General features: G+C 48.0%; 1 protein-coding gene across 11 annotated transcripts in view; it reads right to left on the reverse strand.

The window, feature by feature from the left end:
• The window catches only part of LOC118771203 (band 4.1-like protein 3), a 79253-nt gene that overhangs the window by 4661 nt on the left and 52237 nt on the right, over nt 1–22355 (reverse strand). For 4 of the 11 annotated variants that reach the window (XM_036519120.1, XM_036519115.1, XM_036519117.1 and 1 more), the window contains exons 10-21: nt 21527–21624; nt 20828–21003; nt 19117–19349; nt 15856–16425; nt 13901–13954; nt 12680–12715; nt 11110–11295; nt 8954–9031; nt 3558–3860; nt 1458–1586; nt 815–913; nt 61–141 (exon numbers count right to left, since the gene is read on the reverse strand). In XM_036519120.1, the coding sequence (XP_036375013.1) occupies nt 61–141; nt 815–913; nt 1458–1586; nt 3558–3860; nt 8954–9031; nt 11110–11295; nt 12680–12715; nt 13901–13954; nt 15856–16425; nt 19117–19349; nt 20828–21003; nt 21527–21624 (2043 nt within the window). Of the gene's footprint in view, nt 1–60; nt 142–814; nt 914–1457; nt 1587–3557; nt 3861–8953; nt 9032–11109; nt 11296–12051; nt 12118–12679; nt 12716–13900; nt 13955–15855; nt 16426–19116; nt 19350–20827; nt 21004–21526; nt 21625–22355 lie in introns of all 11 variants that reach the window. The other 7 variants (XM_036519116.1, XM_036519119.1, XM_036519118.1 and 4 more) reach the window with 7 other exon arrangements.

Genomic DNA, 22355 nt, shown 5'->3' on the forward strand with positions numbered 1-22355 from the left:
ACGTGACTGAAAGGAGGACAGAGGGGGCTCTCTCTGAGCAGGCAATGGGCGCTCCCTCACCTGGTCATGGTCGATGTCTGCGTCGCCAGTGATGACTATCCTCTTCTCAATGCGCGTTTCCGAGATGCCTCCTTTCACGGTCTGCGGGCAACAAGGCGGCTTTACACCTTTCAGCACAGCGGCATTCAGAAATGTCACAGCACTCTGGCCTCTGGCAAAAACCTTTCAGAAATGACCCAAACTGTTCCTGCACACGGCTGCAGAAGACCGATCACTCAGACCTGTTACGGGGAAGCACTACAGAGCTACACAGCTAAAATACACACAGCTCTCTGCTTTCAGCACTGGTCATGAGCAGCCAGGATGCTGGGACGTAACAATATGTAGATTCAATACTACTAAGTTGCAATACAGCCAATGTTGCATGTGAGAATCAATCATACCATTTATTCATTTTATTTTTATTTTTATTATTATAAACAGAGCAATTTGTGACAATCCTAGTTATCTTTGAATGTTGACTGTTATTTCAAAGGCATATAATGAACTAAATCTGAGATATTCTACATTTCTTTTGTAGAATAATTTTGAGGGAATGTCAAATCATATTGTATTGTGAGGTATGGCACTGAATTGCATCACATCACTTGGATGTGAATTCTTATATATATATACTCAGATATCTTGTTGTATGTATTGTTGCTTGGGTATCAATACTGTATAGTATTGTATAGTATTGTTGTTAAGCCAGAGGTTGACACTCCTGCAGCACTCCCCTGCCCCTAATGGCCCTGTATGAAGCAACATGTCACACCTTTGTGATGTGTGTGGTGGTCGTGGTGCTGGTCGTTTCCGAGGTGATGGTCTGTGCGCTCATCAGGATACCTGGGTCACCATCGCTGCTGGTGTCACCCTGGCAACATGCACATAATGGTCAAAGATCAGTAGGGAGCTCAGTGTCTGTTATTTCATAAATACAGCCTGTGTAACTGCAGAAAGAAGACAGAAATTGTGGATCAAAGGATCAGTGGTTACACTTCCTTTCAGGTGGTCTCACTCACCTGTTAGGCAAGTACTCTCTTGACAAATGAGTCAGTTACAACACCACTGGACCTTCCCACTAATGTAGGCCGATCAACAGACTGCAAAATTTAATTGCAGTCCGTTGATCGGCAGAAAGAGGCAGGACCTGGTCAGTTTTATAAATTGCATCAAATTTTCAAAATTAATTTTATTTTTTACTTTTTAAATGTGCTGCCTGCAGGGACTGTGAAATGCTATGGGGAAAAAAACCCTGCTAATACACATCAGATTTCTAATGAGCAAACTGCTGAGAACTGGAGTGGGTCATTCTAACGGATGAATTAAAAGTAGATTGCTCTGCTCTGGAGAGGGTTCAGGCATGAACAGCAGAGCGCTGAGGGCCTAATTCAGGCTGTCTCCACGGCACCCCCTACCTGCGAGGACTCGTACGTGATGGTTTTGGTTTCCGTGTGGACCACCGGCACGTCCTTGGTGGCGAACTCCTCCCTCTCGTCCTGCGCCGCGCTGCTGAAGCTGACGGCCTCCGTCTTCAGCACCGGAGACTGGGGGGAGGAGCACAGCGGGCGGCATCGTGAGCAAGGCCACGAGCACCACAAGGTTGAGGACGGCGGTAACGCCGTTAGCAGCAGTGAGGGCAGAGGGGACACAACTCTTTTGTGATGGGTGTCATGTGCTTGTGATATCATCTTTCACAGAAACGTCACACTGGTGTTCATGATAACAAAATTATAGTTGGCAGAGAACTGGGGAAAATTACAACACTAATTACAGTTAGACTGGAAAGGGAGGGGGCTCACTCCATTGAAGGAAAATACCCCAAACAAATTTGATGAAATTGAAATGAAAATGAATCACACAATCGTGCGAAAACTACCATGCAGAAAAGCAAACACTATCATGCAACATGCTCATTGATCGCAAAGAGGAGAAATGTGTTTTTTAATCACACATTAAAAAGTCATGCAAGAGGGGACTTATTCAGAGGAAGAGGAGATCCCCCAAGTAGAGGAGCCAAAGACTGAGTGACAAAAAGTATCTGCAGAAAATCTCAGAAAGTGTCACAAGATATTCATGAAGACTCAAACTCCACACATTTCAGTACAGTACAGTATGACTGCAGATTCAAGTGTCTCCTTGAACAGTGCTACATGTCAGTAATTGAGTTATTGAGCATGGGAATATACTACAAATGAGAGTGGAAATAATTGTTTTTTCCTATTATAGAAAGTATATTTTGACATGCATACAATTGTTTATTTTTTAACTCTAGTCCTGCCTATCTGCAGGGCTACCCTGCCTGTCTACCCTAGTCCTGGAGGGCCGCTGTGTCTGCAGGGCTACTCTACCCTAGTCCTGGAGGGCCGCAGTGCCTGTAGGGCTACTCTACCCTGGTCCTGGAGGGCTGCAGTGTCTATAGGGCTATTCTACCCTAGCCCTTGGTGGGCTGTAGCTTCTCCAGACTTCTCTTTCACTCAGGCATTGTAATGCCCAATTCATTTAATCAAGACCTTTGTCCTCCTCCCCAATAGTGAGTAACAGCTTTAAGGGGAAAAGCAGCTACATGCTATAACCCTGAAATACATATAAATATAGCAATATATATACACATAGCATTTAGGAATGAGGCTTGTGATTCCCATGTGCTGGATGGATGGATGTCACTGGGCAGAGCACTGGACCAAAGGGGCTAGAATCCACATATCATCTGACAAAAACCTGAAGGCAGCATCTTTCACTCAACCTGTAACTTGGCAGCACAGTCACTTGAAGGCAGAAAGCCTCTCCCTGTGTGTGGGTTAGACTGTGCAGAATTGTGGGGGGACAGGGGAGATGTGAAATCATGTGTACATGCAGATTTGCTCTTATTCTAAGTGGTGCTAAATCTGAACCTCTCCAAAAAAGTGGAAAAGACTGTGAATATGCTCAAACAGCCTATTTCCAGCTCACTTTACAACCCTGAAACCATTACAGCAGTTCTGCAAAGGACAGCTACCGCACTTCTACTGTATGTGAAAATGCAACCCAAGGAGAGTGCCTGAATGTTCATTCCTAGCATTTCCACACCAGTCTTGTAAGGGCCAAGACTTGGTGTATGCTAGAAATGTCCAACTGCACCCTTTCCCTGAGGCTAATTTCAAATTTTGTACTGATCTTTTCCAGAAAACTTTCAAATTCAAGCTCTGAGGAGACGTATAGGTCAAATTATAACTCAAAAATTAACAACTGATATTTTTTCAGTGAATCTCCCTTGAGAAATTCCTGTGCTTTTTAATCTTGTCACCTGAAGCCATCCTTATCTGCGTCTGGAGCTTGAAGCTATGCATACGGCCAAGTTTGGCAAAATTACTCATATTAATTCTAATATTTGCTGCAGCCTGAGGGGCAGCAGTGAATAGGAGAGCGCTGGTTTAGGAGACATGGTGATACACACTCAGTTGCACACTGGGCAGTACTGATTTGTTGTGTTACTACTGCATTATTACTGTGTTATTCCTTTTTGAAGGGGGTGTTACCTCAAACTGAGGCTTATCAGCATCTGCGTCTGTACTGACAGTCTCAGCAGCTTGCTCCTCATTGGGCTCCTCTGGCCCTGGGGGGTCCTCTTTCCCTGCGCCCATGGAGGGCGGAGCTGTGGGGTCTCCCTGCCCTGCATCGGAAGCATCAGAGGCACTGCCAGGCTCGCCCGAGGCCTCGCCATTGGCCACCACCTCATGCATATTCACCACAGGCTCCGCCTCTTGCATCCCTTCAGCCACACCCACCAGATGGCCCTTCTCTGGCTGCGACGGCTCCCCCTGCTGGACTGTCTCCTCCGACTGCAGGAGAGAAATGACCAGTAGTCAGTTGACTCTTCCTGCATGATCCTCTCAGGGCTGACCATACTAATGCCATCAAGCCGGGCCATCGATCCATGGCAAATGTAACACGCATGTCCTGAAACCACTGGTCGCAGGTGTCTGTCTTTCTGTTTGTAGTTTCCTACTTGGCACTCTCTTTTTCTTAGTCAAACTTACAACAGTATTTATATTTTCAGTTCTTTGTGCTTACATTGGGAACATTTTAGTGATTATAGATAAAGTACAAATCAAAACAGCTTGAAATTCTGAGCTTTGTCCCACGTCGCTGTTAATTTCCTCCCTCTCAATGCAGCTTGTTACAGTACATTTTGCTTTGTCTTTCTATCACTGCAAGTACTCGCAAATATTCAGAGACCATAAGTGCTCATTTCGCAGTGATCTGCAAACAACTTTGAATGCAAATGTTGTTGGACTTGCAGGATCTCCTAAGTGCTTGACACATTTCATGCTCTTAAATTTACCGTGGAAATCAAATCTCTGTAACATATTGTGTGAACAGAGGCATCCCAAACCATACAGGAAAATGTATGAGATCAGATGTGCTTAGATGCATGCGGGTCACGTTTTTGACTCTGTGTGTGATCAGGCACAACCCAGGCAATGCTCCTCCTGTAATGGAACAGGCAGGAGCCTGGGCCGTAAAAGGAAACATGATGAAGGAATTGATGAGCTTCTTTCAGCAGCTGATTTGCCACAGTGAGGAAGAGAGTGAACAGAAACATAAAGTGATGAACACAGAGACCGCATACAGGGTGCGCGACCATCGAGAGTTCTACAGTGGTGATGCGTGGAGACCAGAAAAATGGCCACCTTGTAAATCACATGACTATGAGCTGTGGACGCAATCCATCCCATTCGGCTGGACTGCTCTCGGGCGGACTCTAACAGAGCCGTGAGCTGCGGGGACATCTCGTCGAAGGTTGGTTTGGGCTGAACGGGACAGGGAGAGACGGACACAGAGAGAAGGACGGTCAAGACACGACAGGGCGAGGGCAGACAGGGCACACAGAGGAAGCAGAAATGAAGAGACAAGACTGCACAGACACTGGGACAGAGAGAAGCAGGGCTGTGTCACGCGGGACTTATTCATAAGAGCCAGCTCGGGTCACAGTCACGTGACCCTGGAGGGGGAAAAAATCCCACCAGCAGCTTGACACACGTCCTTCACAACAGAGCGGAGATCACTGAAAGAAAGCACACTGGTACAGCCTGCCCACACAGACAGCCTGCACTGCTATGGCCAGGAGTGAATCGCTGTTGTAGCTACAGAGGATGACTGCTCCTCCCTCCCTCACAGGGCCAGGTGTATCTCCTGCAGCATCACCTCACCCTCTTCATCAAATTCATAATGCGTTGTAGAAATATGGGTTGACACAAACACTGCTGCTCCACAGAGGGGCTGCCACAGCTACAGTGTATGGATTTGTCCTTGCAGAAGGCAGCCTGTTTCAGCGGTATTTTCAGAGTCAGACCCTACAGATACTGGCTGCGAAGAAGGGTGAGAACAGGCTTATTCAGCCCTGATCCTACGCTTTAATATGCACTCTTTACAGTCTTCTGCCCAGTCGGCCTGCTTTAACTGATCATGGTCTGGAGTGACTCAGTTCTCATGGACATATTCCCACAGCACTTCTCAGGACAGTTTATATACAGTGGTGGAAACCCTCTGGAACAGGAATAGAGCTGTGAATTTCTGTTCTAGGAGCTGCAGCATGTGAGCTACACCTGTGGTGCTCCATATATAACACAGTATAGAGCAGTGGTAAGGGGCAGGGGTTGTAAACCCAAAGTCTGCTGGTTCAATTTCCTGGCAGGCAACTGCTCAACCTGTTGCCAAGGTACTTAACCCCAACTACCCAGTAATTATATTGCTATGTAAAGAGATGATATATAAAATTTTAAGCTATATAAGTCAGTCTGGATAAGAGCATCTGCTAAGGTAAGCTAATGCAATGTAATACTAAACCATGCACAGCCAACATTATTCCTCAGTGATTTCCACTGCTGAGCAGGACAGAACTCAGCTGCTGGTAGCCTTTTCCCTGTTTGAACATTAGAAGCGTGACTGCACAGCTTCTACAGGGTGGGCAGTGTCCTTTCAGTACTGGTACTGTGTGTGCTAGTAGCACTAAAAATGCACAGTTCAAATCAACTTATCAACGAAAGACACTCACCAAGGAGGAGAAGGCCCAGAACAGTAATGCTATAAAAAGTTTCAGTGAAAAAGGAAAATGAAACACCAGCCCCCCCCCCCAAACATCTCTTATGAATAGGGCCCAGAAAACTGAAACACAAGCAACAGAGAGTTCCTAAGCGCAAAGAAAAAGAGTGGGTCAGGGAGCAGGAACCCGTGGCTTGCAGCTGTAGGACTACTGGCAGAGCTCTGCATTGGTCCTGTAGGTAACACTGAGGTCCCTTGGCTAGCTGCTGGAGATCAGCATGAAGTGGGGAGGTACTGCCACATCCTAAGGCAGCTGCGTGCTCATTTTAATTGGGTCGGCAACACCAAATACTGCAGTGGAGGATTTGGGTCAAAAACAAAGAAAAGGCGAAGCTTGCCAAAGAGGATCAGGCAAACGCGGCTATCGGGCGAAATGAAAAGTGTCGGCTGTACTCATGCTCTGGGTTAAAAAAAAAAAAAGGTGTCCGGTGAGCAGCAGGGGACGGGAGGCGGGGGGAGAGGGGTGGGCGAGCGGGGTCACAGCAGGCACATAGAATAACGCCTCGCTTCATACCACCGCTCTGGATGTGGGGGACGTTTTGGTCACATATTGCGAAGTGGCCACGCGCAGCTGCAGGCCACCTTCCGTTCTCCCGGGGCCTGAGGCCTTGCTTTCCTCAGCCCCGTCCCTCTGAACGAGGCCCGCCCCCTCGGCAGGTGCCCCGCCCTCCTGCGTGTCCTCACTGGAGCCAGCCGACGCCGCGGCCGTCACCGTCGCCTTGGGAGCTTCGGACGGGGAGGGGGCTTCCGTGATCATCACCAGCGCCCCCTTCTCTGCCTGGGGCGGCGGCTCCGGGACCTCATGCTCGCCCAAAACGGGGATGACCTTCACCGGGGGCGCGGCCCGGTCCACCGCCGCCCTCTTCGCCTCCAGGGGGCTTGGCTGAGCCGGCCCGTCTCCCACCGTGGCGTGGGTGGTCACGGCGATGACCTTGCCGGAGGCGGTGTCGTAGGACTTCCCCATGGCGTAGCTCTTCTGCCTGATCTCCTCCTCCCTGGCCTTCAGCTCGTCCAGCATGCTGCGGCTGACCCCACGCACGGCGTCCGGCACGCCGCTGCTCACCGACACCACGCGGTAGCTCACAACGCTCGTCTTTTCTGCTACCTGGGGGGGGACTTTGCTTACTATCACCCACCCGTCAGCCTCCTACGTGCGAGATATAAATGCTGCATTAGCGCACGACTCAAAGCATGGACAGTCCTGAGGGGAAAAAGCAAACAGCAGCAACATGACTACTTCATCCGTTTCCTCACGCTGGTTTCCAACACAACTGCAAGAGTGCAGAATGGCGGAATGCTGTATCCAGCTTGCAAGCACTCACAGGAGCAATTACCGCCACTGATAAGAACAGGCGCAACAGATGAAGTGATAAGACAATGCACGACCTCAATGCAGATAACCCAAATTTAACCAGGTATCACAGAAAATCCACAGAGAACACACTATGGACATTACAGGGTTTAAAACATGCCTAATATCTTCTAAGATAGATCTAAAGATCTAAGATTCTTTAAACAACAGCCCCATTTGACTGAGCTATAGTTAACTAAGTGCCACAGATAGACAAAACTAATTGAAATAACAAACCTCAACACCCCAATACGCTTATCAATCCTAATCTAAATGTTAAATGTGTTAAGATTAAGGTGAATGTTCTCTTTTTCCCTTTGAGTGTGTGATATAGTGGGACCAAGTGAAATCTGTCAGAACTCTCCTGAAAAAGTATTCCTCAGGAGAACAACGCTATAATCATAAATAACACCCATATCATCATCATCTGGAAAAAAATTAAAATTTTGCACAGAAACCCTTACATTGATTTTCTGCCAATGTTTTACTGCTGTCCCATTCAATCTTGCATCCACCAGATGCATTTTCCTTTGTCGGCCAAGCCAGTCTTTTTCCACTTTGGCCAGAGCTTGGAGCCAGAATGGCGGGCAGTGCACAGGAGGGGCAGACTGCAAAGGGCATGCGTGGAAGCTGACTTAAATGGCCTTGATTTTTCACAGCTTTACAGCTTAGAATGGTGGGCAGTGCACATGGAAGGCAGGTTGTGAGAGGGAAGTGTGGAAGTTGGGGTAAGGGGATTCACTATGACAGGAGTTTTGAGTGGGAACAGCTGGCAGTGTAGAGGAAAGATGGGTTGTGAGGGGGAAGCATGGAAGCCGAGATAAAAGGGCTCATCTTCAGATAAGCAGGGGAGGGGCCTCTCAGGTGGAACCGGTGTCAATATGGCTGGACTCATTCAAAGAAGAAAGAGTGAGTGAAATGGGATCGTGTAGATAATGAAGCAGGCATCACAAAATGACCACGCATTCTGACTGAATCAGTCTGAGGCAGGATATGTGGAGAAAAGGAGGCTGAGCACAAAAGTCAGTCAGTAAAAAAACACACTAATTTTAATGGGGTCTCTGACTAATCTTGTACCCTGGAAAGAAATACATGCTGGCATAATGCTCAAAGCTTCAAATTCCCTCTACTTTTCCATTATTTGGCCTCTACATCCAAACCCGTCTAGTTTGCGGTAACCTACTTTATTATCTGTCGTCTGCTCCCAGCTCTAATTTCGGGTTCCTTGCAGAGAAGACAAAGGCTGTTTAATGCCCTATCTGCGTCAGACACTGTGCGCGTCCCTAATGGCCTTTTACACTTTACAGTGGTTGAAAACGCAAAATGAAATGCTCAGAATAAAAATGTCAGAGCGTATGTTGCTAAGTGCACTCCTTTCCCTCCCAGGTTCAGGATACTGAGAGGAAATTGTGACTGCGTGTACGCACGCACACACCTCAGCCCCCTGCCAGTGGAGCCACGCCCACGATGCTCACCCACCTTACTGGCTGTAGTTTCCACAGTGCTGTGCTTCACCTCCGTCACATCTGCAGCCACTGGTTTCTCTTCCTCTTTGGTCTACAGAGGAAACGGGAACGAGGGTTAAGATCAATAAAAAAAACTCCATTTTGACTGCCAAATACTTCCAGCGCAGATACATATGCATACACGGTACGAGCACGGACAGTCAGGTACCTGTGCAGGACAGCAGTGAGAAACACTCATATTCCTGTCAAACTTCCTCGGTTGCCCCACCATCACTCTGTGACAGATCTCCTTGGTGCCCCGCCCCAGTCTGTGACAGATTTCCTTAAAAACCCATGCCCAATCTGTGATAGATATACTTGGTGCCCCGCCCCCTGTCTGTGGCAGAGACTACCCTATGCAGTCACAGCTTTTTACAGTCTGGAGTGCAGTGCTATGCACCAAAGTGCTGGGTTGTGCTTTGTAATATGGGACGCATAAAATCCAACAGAACACACAGTTCCTATAAACACCCAATACTTACATTTTCATTTTAGGACAGAACACACACACAACCAAAAGAGACTTTTCATGCATATTAATGAAAATATACTGTGACAAGATTAAAAAACAAAAAAAAAACACACTGATGTACAGCTTTTAGCTTATAACCCTCCACAGAAGGCTATATACCGAACACAGAAAAGTATTTTACACCAGTGTTTCTCAACCCTCTCCTGGAGTACCCCCTGCCCTGCATGTTTTAGATCTCTCCCAGCTCCAACACAGCTCAAATGATCAACTCGTTATGAACTCCTGAAACTGCTTAATAACAAACTGATCATTTGAATCAGCTGTGTTGGAGCAGGGAGAGATTTAAAACATGCAGGGCAGGGGGTACTCCAGGAGAGGGTTGAGAAACACTGTTTTACACGGCAGGCCCTTTTATTTCTAACAGTGTTAATAACTACAGTGCGATCAGAAACCTGATTAGCATTAGCATGCAGTGGAGGCAATAACCCTGCGTGCTATAAAACCCTGCCTTAAACAGTGGCATGGATTTATCAAACATTCACGGCCACGCTGAGAATGATGTAGGGCAGCACATGGTCTTGCTTGTCCGCTAAGGTCATTCACTTGCAAACGGTCCTACACAAGGAGACTCTGATCTTCCAAGGTCCGCCCCGCCACTCACAACATCCATCAAACGTTAACAACCTAGCGGGAACGCCTGAAGGTTAAACGTGGCCCTGCAAGACACGCTGGTGAGCCAGTGGTGGGGGGGGGGGGGAGTTCAGCTGTCCCCTGGAGAAAAGGAAGACACACGGTACACCGAGACGGCTCCGGCCCACTCCCAGCAGGCTGGCAGTACTCCCAGCTGCATACATAATCACCTGCTACAACACACCACTCTGCTGACTACACCAGCGCAGCGGTTTACAGAGAGCTGGAACTCCTGTTGAGCTGTGGTGATCCAGCACTGGAGCTTGCCAATGGGGCACTCCCTGTGAAATGGCACAGCTTCTCCGGGACCACACTTTGATTTCTATTCCTGATTTTGATTAGCAGAAGCCAGATTATACACACGGTTGTTTAGTCAGATGGTTTCATAAACACTGAAGCGGTGTGCTCGTGCTTCCTGTGGTGTGAACACAATATTAGCCAAAAAAATATTCCACATAATAATATGAATGCGGCTGTAAAACGATAATGCTTGTAAGCTTACAACATGTCTTTCCAATTTATCTTGGAGGGAACAGCAATCTGCAGCTAGATACTAGTCAAAGATCAGAATTAACTCTCATACTGCACACTGAAACCGACATTTGAATCCCTCTGTCTGACCACCAAGAGAAAGTAGACCGTGCCGAATATGAATAAGTACATTCCTTCTTTGAAAGAGGCAAGTAACATGCGGTACAAAATTTTAGTTCTTACATTTGAAAGTCTGGTATTGAATCTAATGAGACATGTTGTGAAGGTTCTTGTTTCAAATGCGACATGGATGTCTGTGTGGACCTGCTGACAGTGCTAGAATCACTTAAGCACCAAGCCTCCCCGTCTACAAACCCCTTCCATGTGACATGGGACGTGAGTAATGCAAACAGTCAGGCGGCAAGGGGGGGCTGTACTCTGCCTCCTTGCTGGGATGCCTGTCTGCCATTTCCATGGCGACCAGGCATGGCGCTTACTTCCTCCGGAACGAGGGGCTCGATCATGGGGGCGTCGTCCAGCCTCGGGGAGCGCACGGGCGACGTGGAAAGGCGCTTCTCCCACTCCGTGAGGCCGGCCCTGTCGGTGCCCGTCTCCAGAAAGGAGCGCTTCAGCTCGCTAATGTTCGTCTGGTGCTTCACCAGCATCTCAGGGGTCGCCGTGTCCTGGCCAACCAACCGCCACAAAATAGAGGGATGCAACGGTCCATTATTTATAACAACACAAAAACCTCACAAACGTCTGAAATGGAGGAACCATGAGAGGCTCTCATGGTCCTCATTAAAATTCACCACAGTCCAAAATACACAGCAAATGTCAGAAAACATATTGATTATTGCCACTTTTATATTAGTAACACTGCACATTGTGGAATACCTTCTGAAATTGCACATGAATGCAATGGAACGGCTACATAAAAGTGGCAACAATCTACCTTATCCAATCCATGCAGCATATTCTGACAGGTCAGAAGTCATGCTTTTCCAAAAACTGCCATATTACTGCTTTCATAAAGCTGTGTAGAATATCAGAAAGGCAGCTGTGTTTCAAACCAATGGGCATCATGCCGCTGTTTGAACAGATCCTCACTCTGACTACAGAGCCTGGGAATCAGGGCACCTCCGCAATCACGATGCTTCACACCACATTAACCCTGGCTTACATATTAATGCTGACATGACCAAACACAGGCAGTTAATCATCCCCACATCACTCATCAGGACAAGCCACACCCACAGAGAGGGTTAGCCAATCACTAAAGCAGTGGGAGGAGACATACGGTATGAACATGATGAGGGGTGGGATGGTTAAGAACAGGACAATGGTCACACAGCGGTCCACGTCAAACGTCAATCCCCTATGTTACTCCATCTCAGTCAAAATGCCCGCATGCATTTTTTTTTTCCTCATTCCATACCAACCTCTAACATCAGGTTGCTATGTTTGACAAACACATTCTCCCCTTTTACTCGTCTTACGAAACTATTCTGCAAAGACAGAGAGAAGAAGTGACGTTCATGTCTGCAGGGGTCCTGCTGCCCTCAGCTGCCCCTCAGAAGATCAGCTGTGCTCTTCCAGTGCCAGCAGGGCCGGCACCGCTCGCACAAGGCCACGATGTCTGCTTCCTACCGACCACGTCCCCTTCATAACAACAGTACTTCTGCTTTTTGCCAACCTCTCAGCTGACCGAACGTGGAGACAATTTCCTAACTGTGTATGAAGTGGCTGAATGTTTTTCCGTCGGGAAACAGCTCTGACAGTATCCTCACTAAACTGAAGAGCCGTAGCTGGCCTGTGGCGCGCTGCATCAGCCCCCCACAGCTGTAATGAGGGCTTTGCAGTGAGCTGCGCCACAGCGAGAGAGCTCAGATCTGCTGAAGAGCGCTGACGCACTCAGGCCCTATGGCAACGGGCGTGGCGGGAATGACAGAATGGGATGCCTGGGAGGTGGGGGTGTTGGGGGGTGCTGCGCCGCTCGCAGCCCCTCCCGTTTTGCGATGGAGTGAAGGAGCCTGGAAACCTCCGAAATGAGGCAGGGGCCCTGAGTACCTGCGTCTTTATCTCCGATTCGTCCTCCTGGTCCGACTGGCAGCATTAAAGTCACAAGCAAAGGGGGGAAAAGAGCTCGTTATCAGGACACAGCGAGAGGTTAACAGCCAATTCCATCAGAGAGAGGGAGAGGAAGGGAGAGAGGGAGAGACAGACATCGACAAAACTGTAAGAAAACAGCAGAAAAACATAGCAGGGCTATCTACAGGTATGAAGGTGAAGTCTGGAGAGTTCTCTCATTCAGAGCCGATTCCCTCCAGTGCTGGCTCAAGCATGTTCAGTAGTGGCTGCAAGTGATGGGCTTGATTGCCTCTGTGTTTCAGTTTCTGGTTCCAACAATTCTTTTATGTGCTGTTTGAAACAGCCTGACATTCATAGCAAATCACAAAAAAAGCACTGACAGCACGCACCATTATAACACTTGCTGTAAAAATCATTTCACGTGCAATATTTTAGGATAATGAGTATTAAATGGAAATTGAGTCATTCCCCTTCAGCATATAAATTAGTTTCTATCAAACCTGCCACAGGACGAACAGCAGCTTGCAGTGTCCAGCATTACATTTATCTATATAGAAGATATCTGAAACTCATTTATGTGCATCCAATATATGTCAGAAGTGAGTCATGGCCAAGAACCGATGGGCAGCACAGATTGTCTGAAAAACTGATCACAGTAAAGTGCATTTTGTGAGAAAGCAGTTTCAGAAAAACTGATTCATGCACGCACCCTGCTATTCAGCATTACTGCGACCACATGAAGCTCCCTGTCCCATTTCACAGAGCACTTCTCCAAATAAACACGCAATTTCTCACGACAACACGCGTCAGAAAATGGGATGGCAGCTCAAATGCTGCAATTTCACTAGTGACGCACGTTCTCTGAAGCTGGCTACTGATTGGAAATGACATCCTTTGTACATACTAGATAATATCATCTGTTTAGCAACATGTTAGCTACAAGGTCTTCTAAGTAGCACCACCTGTAAAACCAATTACTACCCAACACGGAAATTAATTTGAATATTCAGGGGACAAGAGACATTTGGTTGAGCATTGGCATTTCATCTTAGTGCATTAACCTCAAATTTTACTGAAAGCCTCATCAGACCTGATGCTGCTGTAACAGACACGATTTCTATTACTACACATCAGCTTAAGATCTGTTTTCTAGTCCCTTCTTCTATATGTTCCTACACCGGGGCCTGCCTAAACACAAACCTCTGTGGCGGTGGTCTCGCCGTCGCAGGCGAAGTCCGTCTGCTCGCTGTCAGTCTACGCGGGTCCAATGGGAAGGCAGGAATAGAGAAAACTCATCTGGTCAGTGGTTCAGACACATGCGCCACCGACTAAAGATATTCGCTGGCTCACATTCACAGATGGGATTGCGCTAATGTGTTTGGCCTCGACAAACAAAAAAACTGTCTGCGCATAAGTAACGTAATTAACAGAGATGGGAAACAAAAACGAACCAAAAACAAACAAGCAAGCTACGTTTGCAAACAGACTCAGAGGAAGTTCAAAAAATTTATGGTACTTGTGGCGTTTAAGTCACACACAAAAATCACGGTAATTGTGGATAAAAATTCGGTCTAGAAGCCAAACCAACACCTATTCATTTGCTGGACTTTATTCGGAAAGCCAGGTGCCCATGTCTAATTTTCATTTTCAAAGCAATTTGGTCAAATCAAATGTTTTTTTTTGAAGGGGGGAAGGAGTGGGTGGGGTTTGGGGGAAAAGCAGATTATCTTAAAATAGCCTAGCCTTCCATGTGTGAAAAAATACAGTTGAAGCTAAAGCATTTCTAACAATTAGAGATAAAAAAAAAACATGACGCTTGTAAAACAGTCACCTGACTTTCAGTCCCTCCACTTTACCGAGCGGAAGCATGATGACAATACAGGTGTAGCAGTCTTTCTGCATTACGAAGTACCCTCGCTCTGCCACTCGTGCTCATTTAACTCTTGTTTTTTCACTTAGCTCGTATGTCTCACTGGAACAAGAAAATAATTGCATGTTTTCTGAAAAAAATGTCAATCAGCATTTCTCAATGAAGCCCACAAAGAGTGCTCAGCTAGATTTGAAAGGAATAATAATTACAAATTCCAACCTTTCCCTGGCTTTGTTTTCTCATTATCCTAGGTGAGACCTAGCTACGACCTGATGTGCTTATTAATCTTATTTGGTGATTGGCAAGGGAAACACTGACTTCATGAGGAGCAAATTACGGGCGTTTATCTGAGTTTGGCTGACAGACAAGCTATAACCCAGTGCTACCCAGATCTGAGCATGGGGGAAAGTCTTCTGAATAGCACTACAGTAGTTCGCTCGTGGTTCTTGTGCTGAGGATTTGCCCATTAGTTTCCTTCCTTTGCCACGAGAACACGGGCCAAACTGACTGTGTTTTTACTCTAAAAGCCTCTTAAGGCAAATCACAATGCAGAGAAACTCCAACACACAGTACACAAATGTGTCTGGATTTCTGTTCATGCAAACTGGATTTTGCTTAAACAGTTTATGGCACTAAATGTGACCGAGGTGGGTTAGGCACAAAGTACAATTATTTCCAATGGATACATGTGCATGGTTCTGTACTGGTTTGATACAACCATGCTGAACATACATGACCTGTACTCCATATATCAGCACACTACCTTCATATAATGTATTAACGAATAAAATACGTATTGCTTGCTCTAATATGAGGTGTCATCCTGCTAATTAATAAATGTGAGCACTGGCATTTACTGTAATAAAATTGTGATTCTGTGCAAATGAGGTTTACAGTGTAGGATCTAGAACTCTTCTTCATTATTCTGAAAGAAGCTGGCCTAATCTACACGAACAGCAGTTGAATGTGAACTTAATTCGGAACGGACCTTTTCCTTCACAATGAAGACCTCAAAGACATGCACGGTTTGAATGAACTTTGTGTCTAACCCGTTGTTAAAGGCTGACTCGATCGCTCGTAGATGGGAGCGCGTATGCAATGGTTCCCTGTCGGTTTGGGTGGACTGCGTGTTGGAATGAGTGCTGGGCAGAGCTGAGGTTCTGAAAGAGAGGCGCACTGCGGAGGCGCGCTGACACAGATCAGGACCGAAGCACTGAGACAGGTGGGGGGCGTAGTAAAAAAGGGGAAGGGGGGCGGGGAGCGCGTTTCGGGCCGAGGAACACACCTCTTCCTCTGAACTGTCATTCAGGCCATTGGCAAGTGAGGCGCTCAAGGAGGCCGCCTTGGGCTCCAGGTAGCAGAGGCACAAAGCCAGTGGGAAGGAGAGGGTGAGGGCGTAGGGCACGGAGAAGGAGGTGGACAGCAGGAAGAAGAAGATGAACAGGAAGCAGGGGATGAGGGAGGGTGACTTGATGGGCAGGAAGTGCTGCACGCTCTCAGGGAGGAAGCGCAGCTCGGACAGGTCGGGGAAGCTCAGGTAACCGTCGTCGTCCAGGAAGGTGGAGAGGTCGGGGAGGTGCAGGGAGAAGGAGAAGAGCGTGCCGCCCTTCTTCTGGGCCAGCCGCTGCTTGCGGGCGGAGAGCAGCAGGGCCTGCTCCTCCAGCAGGGCGGCCTGGCGGTCGGCGTGCGCCTGCCTCCGCCGGCAGCCCGCGCTGCTCTTGGCCGGGCTGACGGACGCCGCCCGCTTGCGGGCGTTCTCCCTGCGCCTCCGCCGTACCTTGGTGGACGACACGGGCGAGGAGGGGAGGGACAGCTCGGAGCGCAACGGGTCGGAGGCAAACAAAGAAGGCGACGGCTGAGGCGGGACGGGTGCAGATGGCGGGGTGGAAGGAGGGTGGGAGTGGGGGGGCGGGGGGGCAAACACACACGTACACAAGTACAGTATAGGGTCAAAGAAAAGACAAGGAAAAAAAAAACTAATTAGTTAAAGTGTACACATGACAAAGTGCTTTTAAATTTTAATCTACATCTGTGGGTCTTAGCGCTGGTTCTCACACACCCCACCGTCTGCTGGGTCCATTTCCAGTACTGGCAAGACTAACCTTCTACCCCAGCTACCCCAATCTCCTGTCAGAGATAATATATCAGCACTGAGATACTACAGAGGAGGCAGAAAATGCAGACACAGGGTGTGTGAGACCAGGATTGGTAACCACTACTTACTCATAAGAAACCTTATACGTGTATTTCCATATACATCACTGAAGGGAAAAATGATCTTACTGAAAATGCTCTACTTCTGCCTTTGGACTGAAAATAGTTACCCTCTCAAAGAAAGAGTTACCCTCACATCAAAGCACTGTAAACTACCATACAGTAATTTTCCCCTCTTCTTGTGCTCAACAGAAATAAATCTGAATGCTGTTCTTCTCATTAATATCACCAATGGCTTTTTGATTTGGTCTAAGGACAAAACAAACGTGAAAATGAGAAGAAACCTTTAAAGGAATGTACAAAAAAGACAAGCCAATCTGACAGCCACAAGAGAGCGAGGCGTCACTGCAAACCCATGGGCTGAATCGTTTCTGATAAAATTACAGAGCTCTCGCTGGTGGCAGACACAAGGAGCAGAGCAGGGGACGGGGGGTTTCCTTCTGTGGGGAATGTGATCAGAAAGGCAACTCTTCTTTCCTCTGGCTACTGGTGTTTGAGGAAGGGCTATGGAAGAATTAGCAGCAAAGACGAGCTAATCACAGAAAGCCCTTTCCCCAGTCAAACGGTTTGGGAACATCTGATAGCGAAGACCTCTTCTTCTACAGCCGATCCAAAATAATGCCTACTACATATGTCATATTTAATGAAGAACTGAACAGACACTTTTTGTACATTTTGCACAGAGGAGAAACACACACCCTCCAATATATGTGCACTGACTGCATGCCTGGAAAAAGCCATACTCCCAGCAATCACCATTAGTTTATCTCTTAATATTGTATCTCAATAGCATTATGGCCTCATAGCAGTCCTACAGCCCTTCCGATGCAATACACTGCTGCTCTGATCATTTCCCTCTTAACTGTTAGAATTTACATTTTAATGTCATTTTAATGCTACATTTAAAGCAGTCTCACCTTCTGCCTGGAAGGTTAGGTCTTTAACCCTATTGTTGTGCTGTGGCTTCATTCCTATTTCTACATTGTGTTGAGGCTGTACCTCCCTAATAACACCCTGCTAATACTGCCTCTCAGAATCTCCACAGTGCGTGATTTCAGCAGCAGTGGGAAAGCATGGCTTGGCAGCACAATTGTGTCCATGTATTTTGAGCTGATGAGGACAAAGCGGGGGAAATAAGTACGTAAATAATAAATGGGCAGCAGCCCTCCTGTGGGTGTCGGCCTAATAATACTGCTGTGCACTGAGACAGAGCTGGGGTGGGGCTGTGGAGATCCTGCTAAAGAAGCCCCACTCCTCCTCCCCCCCCCGGGGGGGGGGGGTCTAATGGAAGAGACAACTAAGGATTTGAGTCCTGCAGGCTGGTAGTGTGCTAGAGGCCAGGGTATTAATGTTCCTCCACACTGTAAAGGTGACAGTTGTTATCCTCGGCCATCCCTCACAGTGTAAGAGGGGACCTGATTCCCCTCCCCCTCTGGCTGTCGGGGAGCGAGGAGCCTTGCCGTTCTCCTCAGGGAAGGCCAGAGGGACGATGTCTGTGCGCAGGAAAGAGGCCCGCCACGTCTTGCGGGACAAGACCGAGACCCACCTGACCACAGAGGCCAGCAAACCCAGCGCTATCTGAACTGCAGTTAATGAAGCAGAGTCCGCTCCAGAGCACTTGGAACACACTGCCTGCTGAGGGGGCGGTCTGCACAGCATTCCAGCTTCGAAATGGAAGGTAGCATCAACAGCTGCCATGGATGCACTCCAGTGTTAACGGACACCAGAGTCTCTTTGGATTTTCTGCCAGATCTGTATGCTTGCCTCCTACCGACCCTGAATTGCTGTACATCACAATAACTGCTTTACCATGTCCTGTCACCTTCCAATGAATTAAGGCTGACTTGCAAGTGTCAAAATAGTTCCACATTCTCTGATGACAGTTCTGGATAAGGGAGTTGGAAAAATTTCAGGCCATATTCTCAGTCACCCTGTGGGAGCTGGAGCTCACCGCTGACCAACAGATCAGCATCACCAGTTTTTCTGGTGGTTCTGAAAACAACTTAAGCATCAGTATGACCTTGTTACATATCCATTCCACCACGGGGTTTGTGTTATTCCTGCAGGTGACTGTCTGAAGACAATTTTGCGTTTATGTTTTCCTGAGCTCTCTTTTATTGTCTCATTTGTGAGAAAATTCCACCAGCAAACGCTTTCGATGTTTCCACAACCTTGAGTCTGTCTCAAGGGTGGTCTCTCAGCTGTAAACACCATAAAAACGAGCCTTATTGATTATCTGGGTCATTCCCGTTGCATTTAAACATAAGATAATAACGGTCTGAGGTTTCAGAGAGATGTAAGCCAAAGGGATTTCTGGGAAAGGAGGCAGTACCTTCGTGTCGTATCGCACAGGCGTGGCCGGGGCCGGCTCGGACGGCTCCGTGGCGGTCGTCTTCTCCTCCTCCTCCCGCTCGGCCTTCTCTTCCTCGGCCTTCTTCTCCGGCGTTACCGAGGTGATCAGGTCGCCCGCGGCGATGACCTTGGCCGCCCCGTACTGGGCGGTGCTCACCTCTGAAGCGGACACGGAATCCTTCATGAGTATTTCGTGGTTTTCAGTCACGGGGGCTGGATCGCAGGGGGAGACACGGGAACACTGAGGCTAGCGGGGAGGAACCGGCGTTCGGCTTCACCACAGTCACCACACAACACAGACCATCACAACCAGGAAGCAGGGATCTGATAATGACCACGATACACACACACACATCAAAGTGCAGGACAAAGAGGGCTGATGCTCCTTTCAGAAATCACCCCTGGGCTCTCACCGGTACAACCGAAAGGTCTATAGACGGCATTTGCACACAGTGTTCATCTCATTGGGGGCTGTGATTTAAGAAGCCACCCCGGGGCTCTTCCAATCATGTTCTGTCTGATTATGCTCTCCTGAGCCTTCATTATCTCCTTTCAGGTTTTAAATAATGCAAATATCTCTCTGACACCTTGGTGCGGTGGGGGCGGGGGCTCTTCGCAAACACCAACTGCCTCTGAACATCTCGGTTTTTAATACTCATTCAAGATGAGGCTACTAGACCTATGACATATAATAGCGATGCTCTGAACTCACTAACACAGCACATCTTAGCTTTATTCCACTATTTGTTCTGAGAGCCAGATCAAATCAAGCTGCCGATTCCTTTCTCTGCCCGATATCTCTTTATGGAGACAGATTAAAAGGAAACAAATGCCACGCTTACATTTTTTTTTAACATTATTACTGAAATCTACCAAGCATTTGGCAGGTTGTAAAAGCCTCTCTGCAGTGCAAAAGATGAGAAAGACTTTGTTTAATATCAGACCCGTCATTTCTTACAGCTGGATTTAGCTAAATCCAGCAGGCGACAGAAGCAGAAACAGAGGCAGTCCGGAGGCCAGGCTGTAGTAATAACCGGACTTGGTCGGCCGCGCCAGCGATAGTGCCGTAACAGCTGGCTCCTGCGGAGTTCCCTGGAGGCAGAAGCCGTCTCCTAATTAATCACTGAGGAAGAAGAACGCTGCATCGATACGCAGCTAGAGAACATAGAACCGCACTGCATCTGTAACGCCTGCATTTCTGTGGGCGACGCTGAATGAACTGCTCCTGGCTGAAGCCATCTGGCTGGACGCATTCAGCGTGGGTTTGCTGTGACGGGTAAGGACATTAACGGCGGTCTGGGAAAGGAAGATAAAAGAGGGGGTAGGAGTATGCAGCACTGGTGACTCTTCAAAGCAGGAAGTGTCCAGATAGCCCTTCAAAACAGCTAATGGAGACCAGACTCCAAGATCTAGAACTTAGTCAAAGTTTCTGGCTTGCTGCTTATGATACAGATTAATATTTTTGCATGACAAAAAAGAGAAAAAGATTTGTATTGTCCAGCAACCACGGGGTACAAATATCTCCTGCAGGCTCTCACCTTTGTTACAAATGTGGCTCGATAAATAGACTGCCAACCCTGTGAGAGGCCCAGCACGGAGGTGAGTGACTGAAGAGGAAGAGTGAGCATGTGTGTGTGTGTGGGGGGGGGGGCACGGCAGGCCACGCCCCGCGGCTTTGGGGAGGCACCTACCACCATCCAGGCTGCGGGACATGGTGTAGCGCTTGCTGGAGGAGCGCTCGAAGTAGGGCGCGGGGCGCACAATCTGCGAGCTAGCCCGGCGCGTCTGCGCCTGCGTGCGCCCGCTGTAGCGGAACTTGGAGCCCAGCGTCAGGAACTTCTTGGGCGGCGCTTCCGGGGACACCAACCTGCAGGGGGGGGGGGGGGGATGAGGTGCAGAGGGGGCGATGCTTCAGATTTAACCGGAGTATGAGGTGTGCCCTCCTCCCTGAGAGGCACAGTCCTGCTACAGTCCTGCCACTGTCGGAGTGTTCAAACGGAAAAAGGCTGAGATGAATTTGACATTTGCTGGAGAAAGGTCAAGAGAAATTTTACGGTGAACATCTGGGGAGGTGTTTGGCTGGATGCACAGGGCACAAACAAAGGAAGTGGCATTTAAAAAGCATAATTTAAAGAGAGCCGCACAAACAACCGAAGCTACATGGTTTCCACTTTCTCTCAGAGGCACTCCTGAAGGTGAGACCGTGGCAGTGCAACGTAAATGCACCAGTCATGTGAGCAAAGTACATTTACAGGGTTTTCAAAAAAAAAAAAAAAAAAAAAAACACACACCTTATACAGACGTGGTTCATCTCCTAGTCTCCACGTCTTTGCAGTGTCCTATACCTTAAACCATCCAAATGGCCTTTTGGACACAGGCCCAGCTCTCACCTGAAGAAGGTGTGGTGCTCCACGCAAACCTTCCACAGCCTCTTAGCCGCCCGGTGGTTGGGCAGCTTGAACCCGATGGTGCTTTCGAACTGCTCAAACTGGTGAGAGAGAAGAAAGCTGGTGAGGGTGTGTTAGCGACGCCAGACTCCAGCCTTCCGGCTCCCGGCTCCTGCTACTGAGATCCTGCCAAGCCCTGAGATTATGGATGGGACCCCATGCGTCCAGATAAGGCCAGTAATATTTACTGCTAGTCTGTCGCAGAGATTACAGAGCACTGCACATATATTCCCTTTTCCCGGGCTGATAGGGCTGGTGGTTAGAGGGGAGAGAGAAATTGCAGCAATCTCTCCATAATGGCGATGGTGATATGGATCACAATCCAGCCATTCTGCTGGTAGAGAGAGGCATCAACCCCCTCACCCCCTCCCAGGCAAACAAAAGCTACAAGTGATGTGAAGACAAAAGCACAGCAGTCTGAACAATGTGATTTATTTTGACACCATCTTGTAAACGTGCTGAAAAGCCCAATCTAATCTGCACGCAGATCAGCAGACTCAACAAAGGGGATATTTTTAACATCATAAATATTCAATCTGCCAGAAGAATATCAGTGACTTGGTAAAGCGACACCTTTCTGCAACACAACTGAGGGCGATCTCTGTGCTTGTATCATTCTGTTTGTGTTTTTCTCACTGTGCAGATAGTGGAATAGACTGTGAGCATACTTCTTTGCCTCAAAAAGTACTTCAATGATGGTCCAGAATTAAAAGGATCCTTTCAACGACAGCATTAGCAGAGAGATCACAACAAACAGCACGATCCCTTCACT

This window comes from Megalops cyprinoides, chromosome 24 (assembly GCF_013368585.1).
Source record: "Megalops cyprinoides isolate fMegCyp1 chromosome 24, fMegCyp1.pri, whole genome shotgun sequence".
NCBI classification, from domain to species: Eukaryota; Metazoa; Chordata; class Actinopteri; order Elopiformes; family Megalopidae; genus Megalops; species Megalops cyprinoides.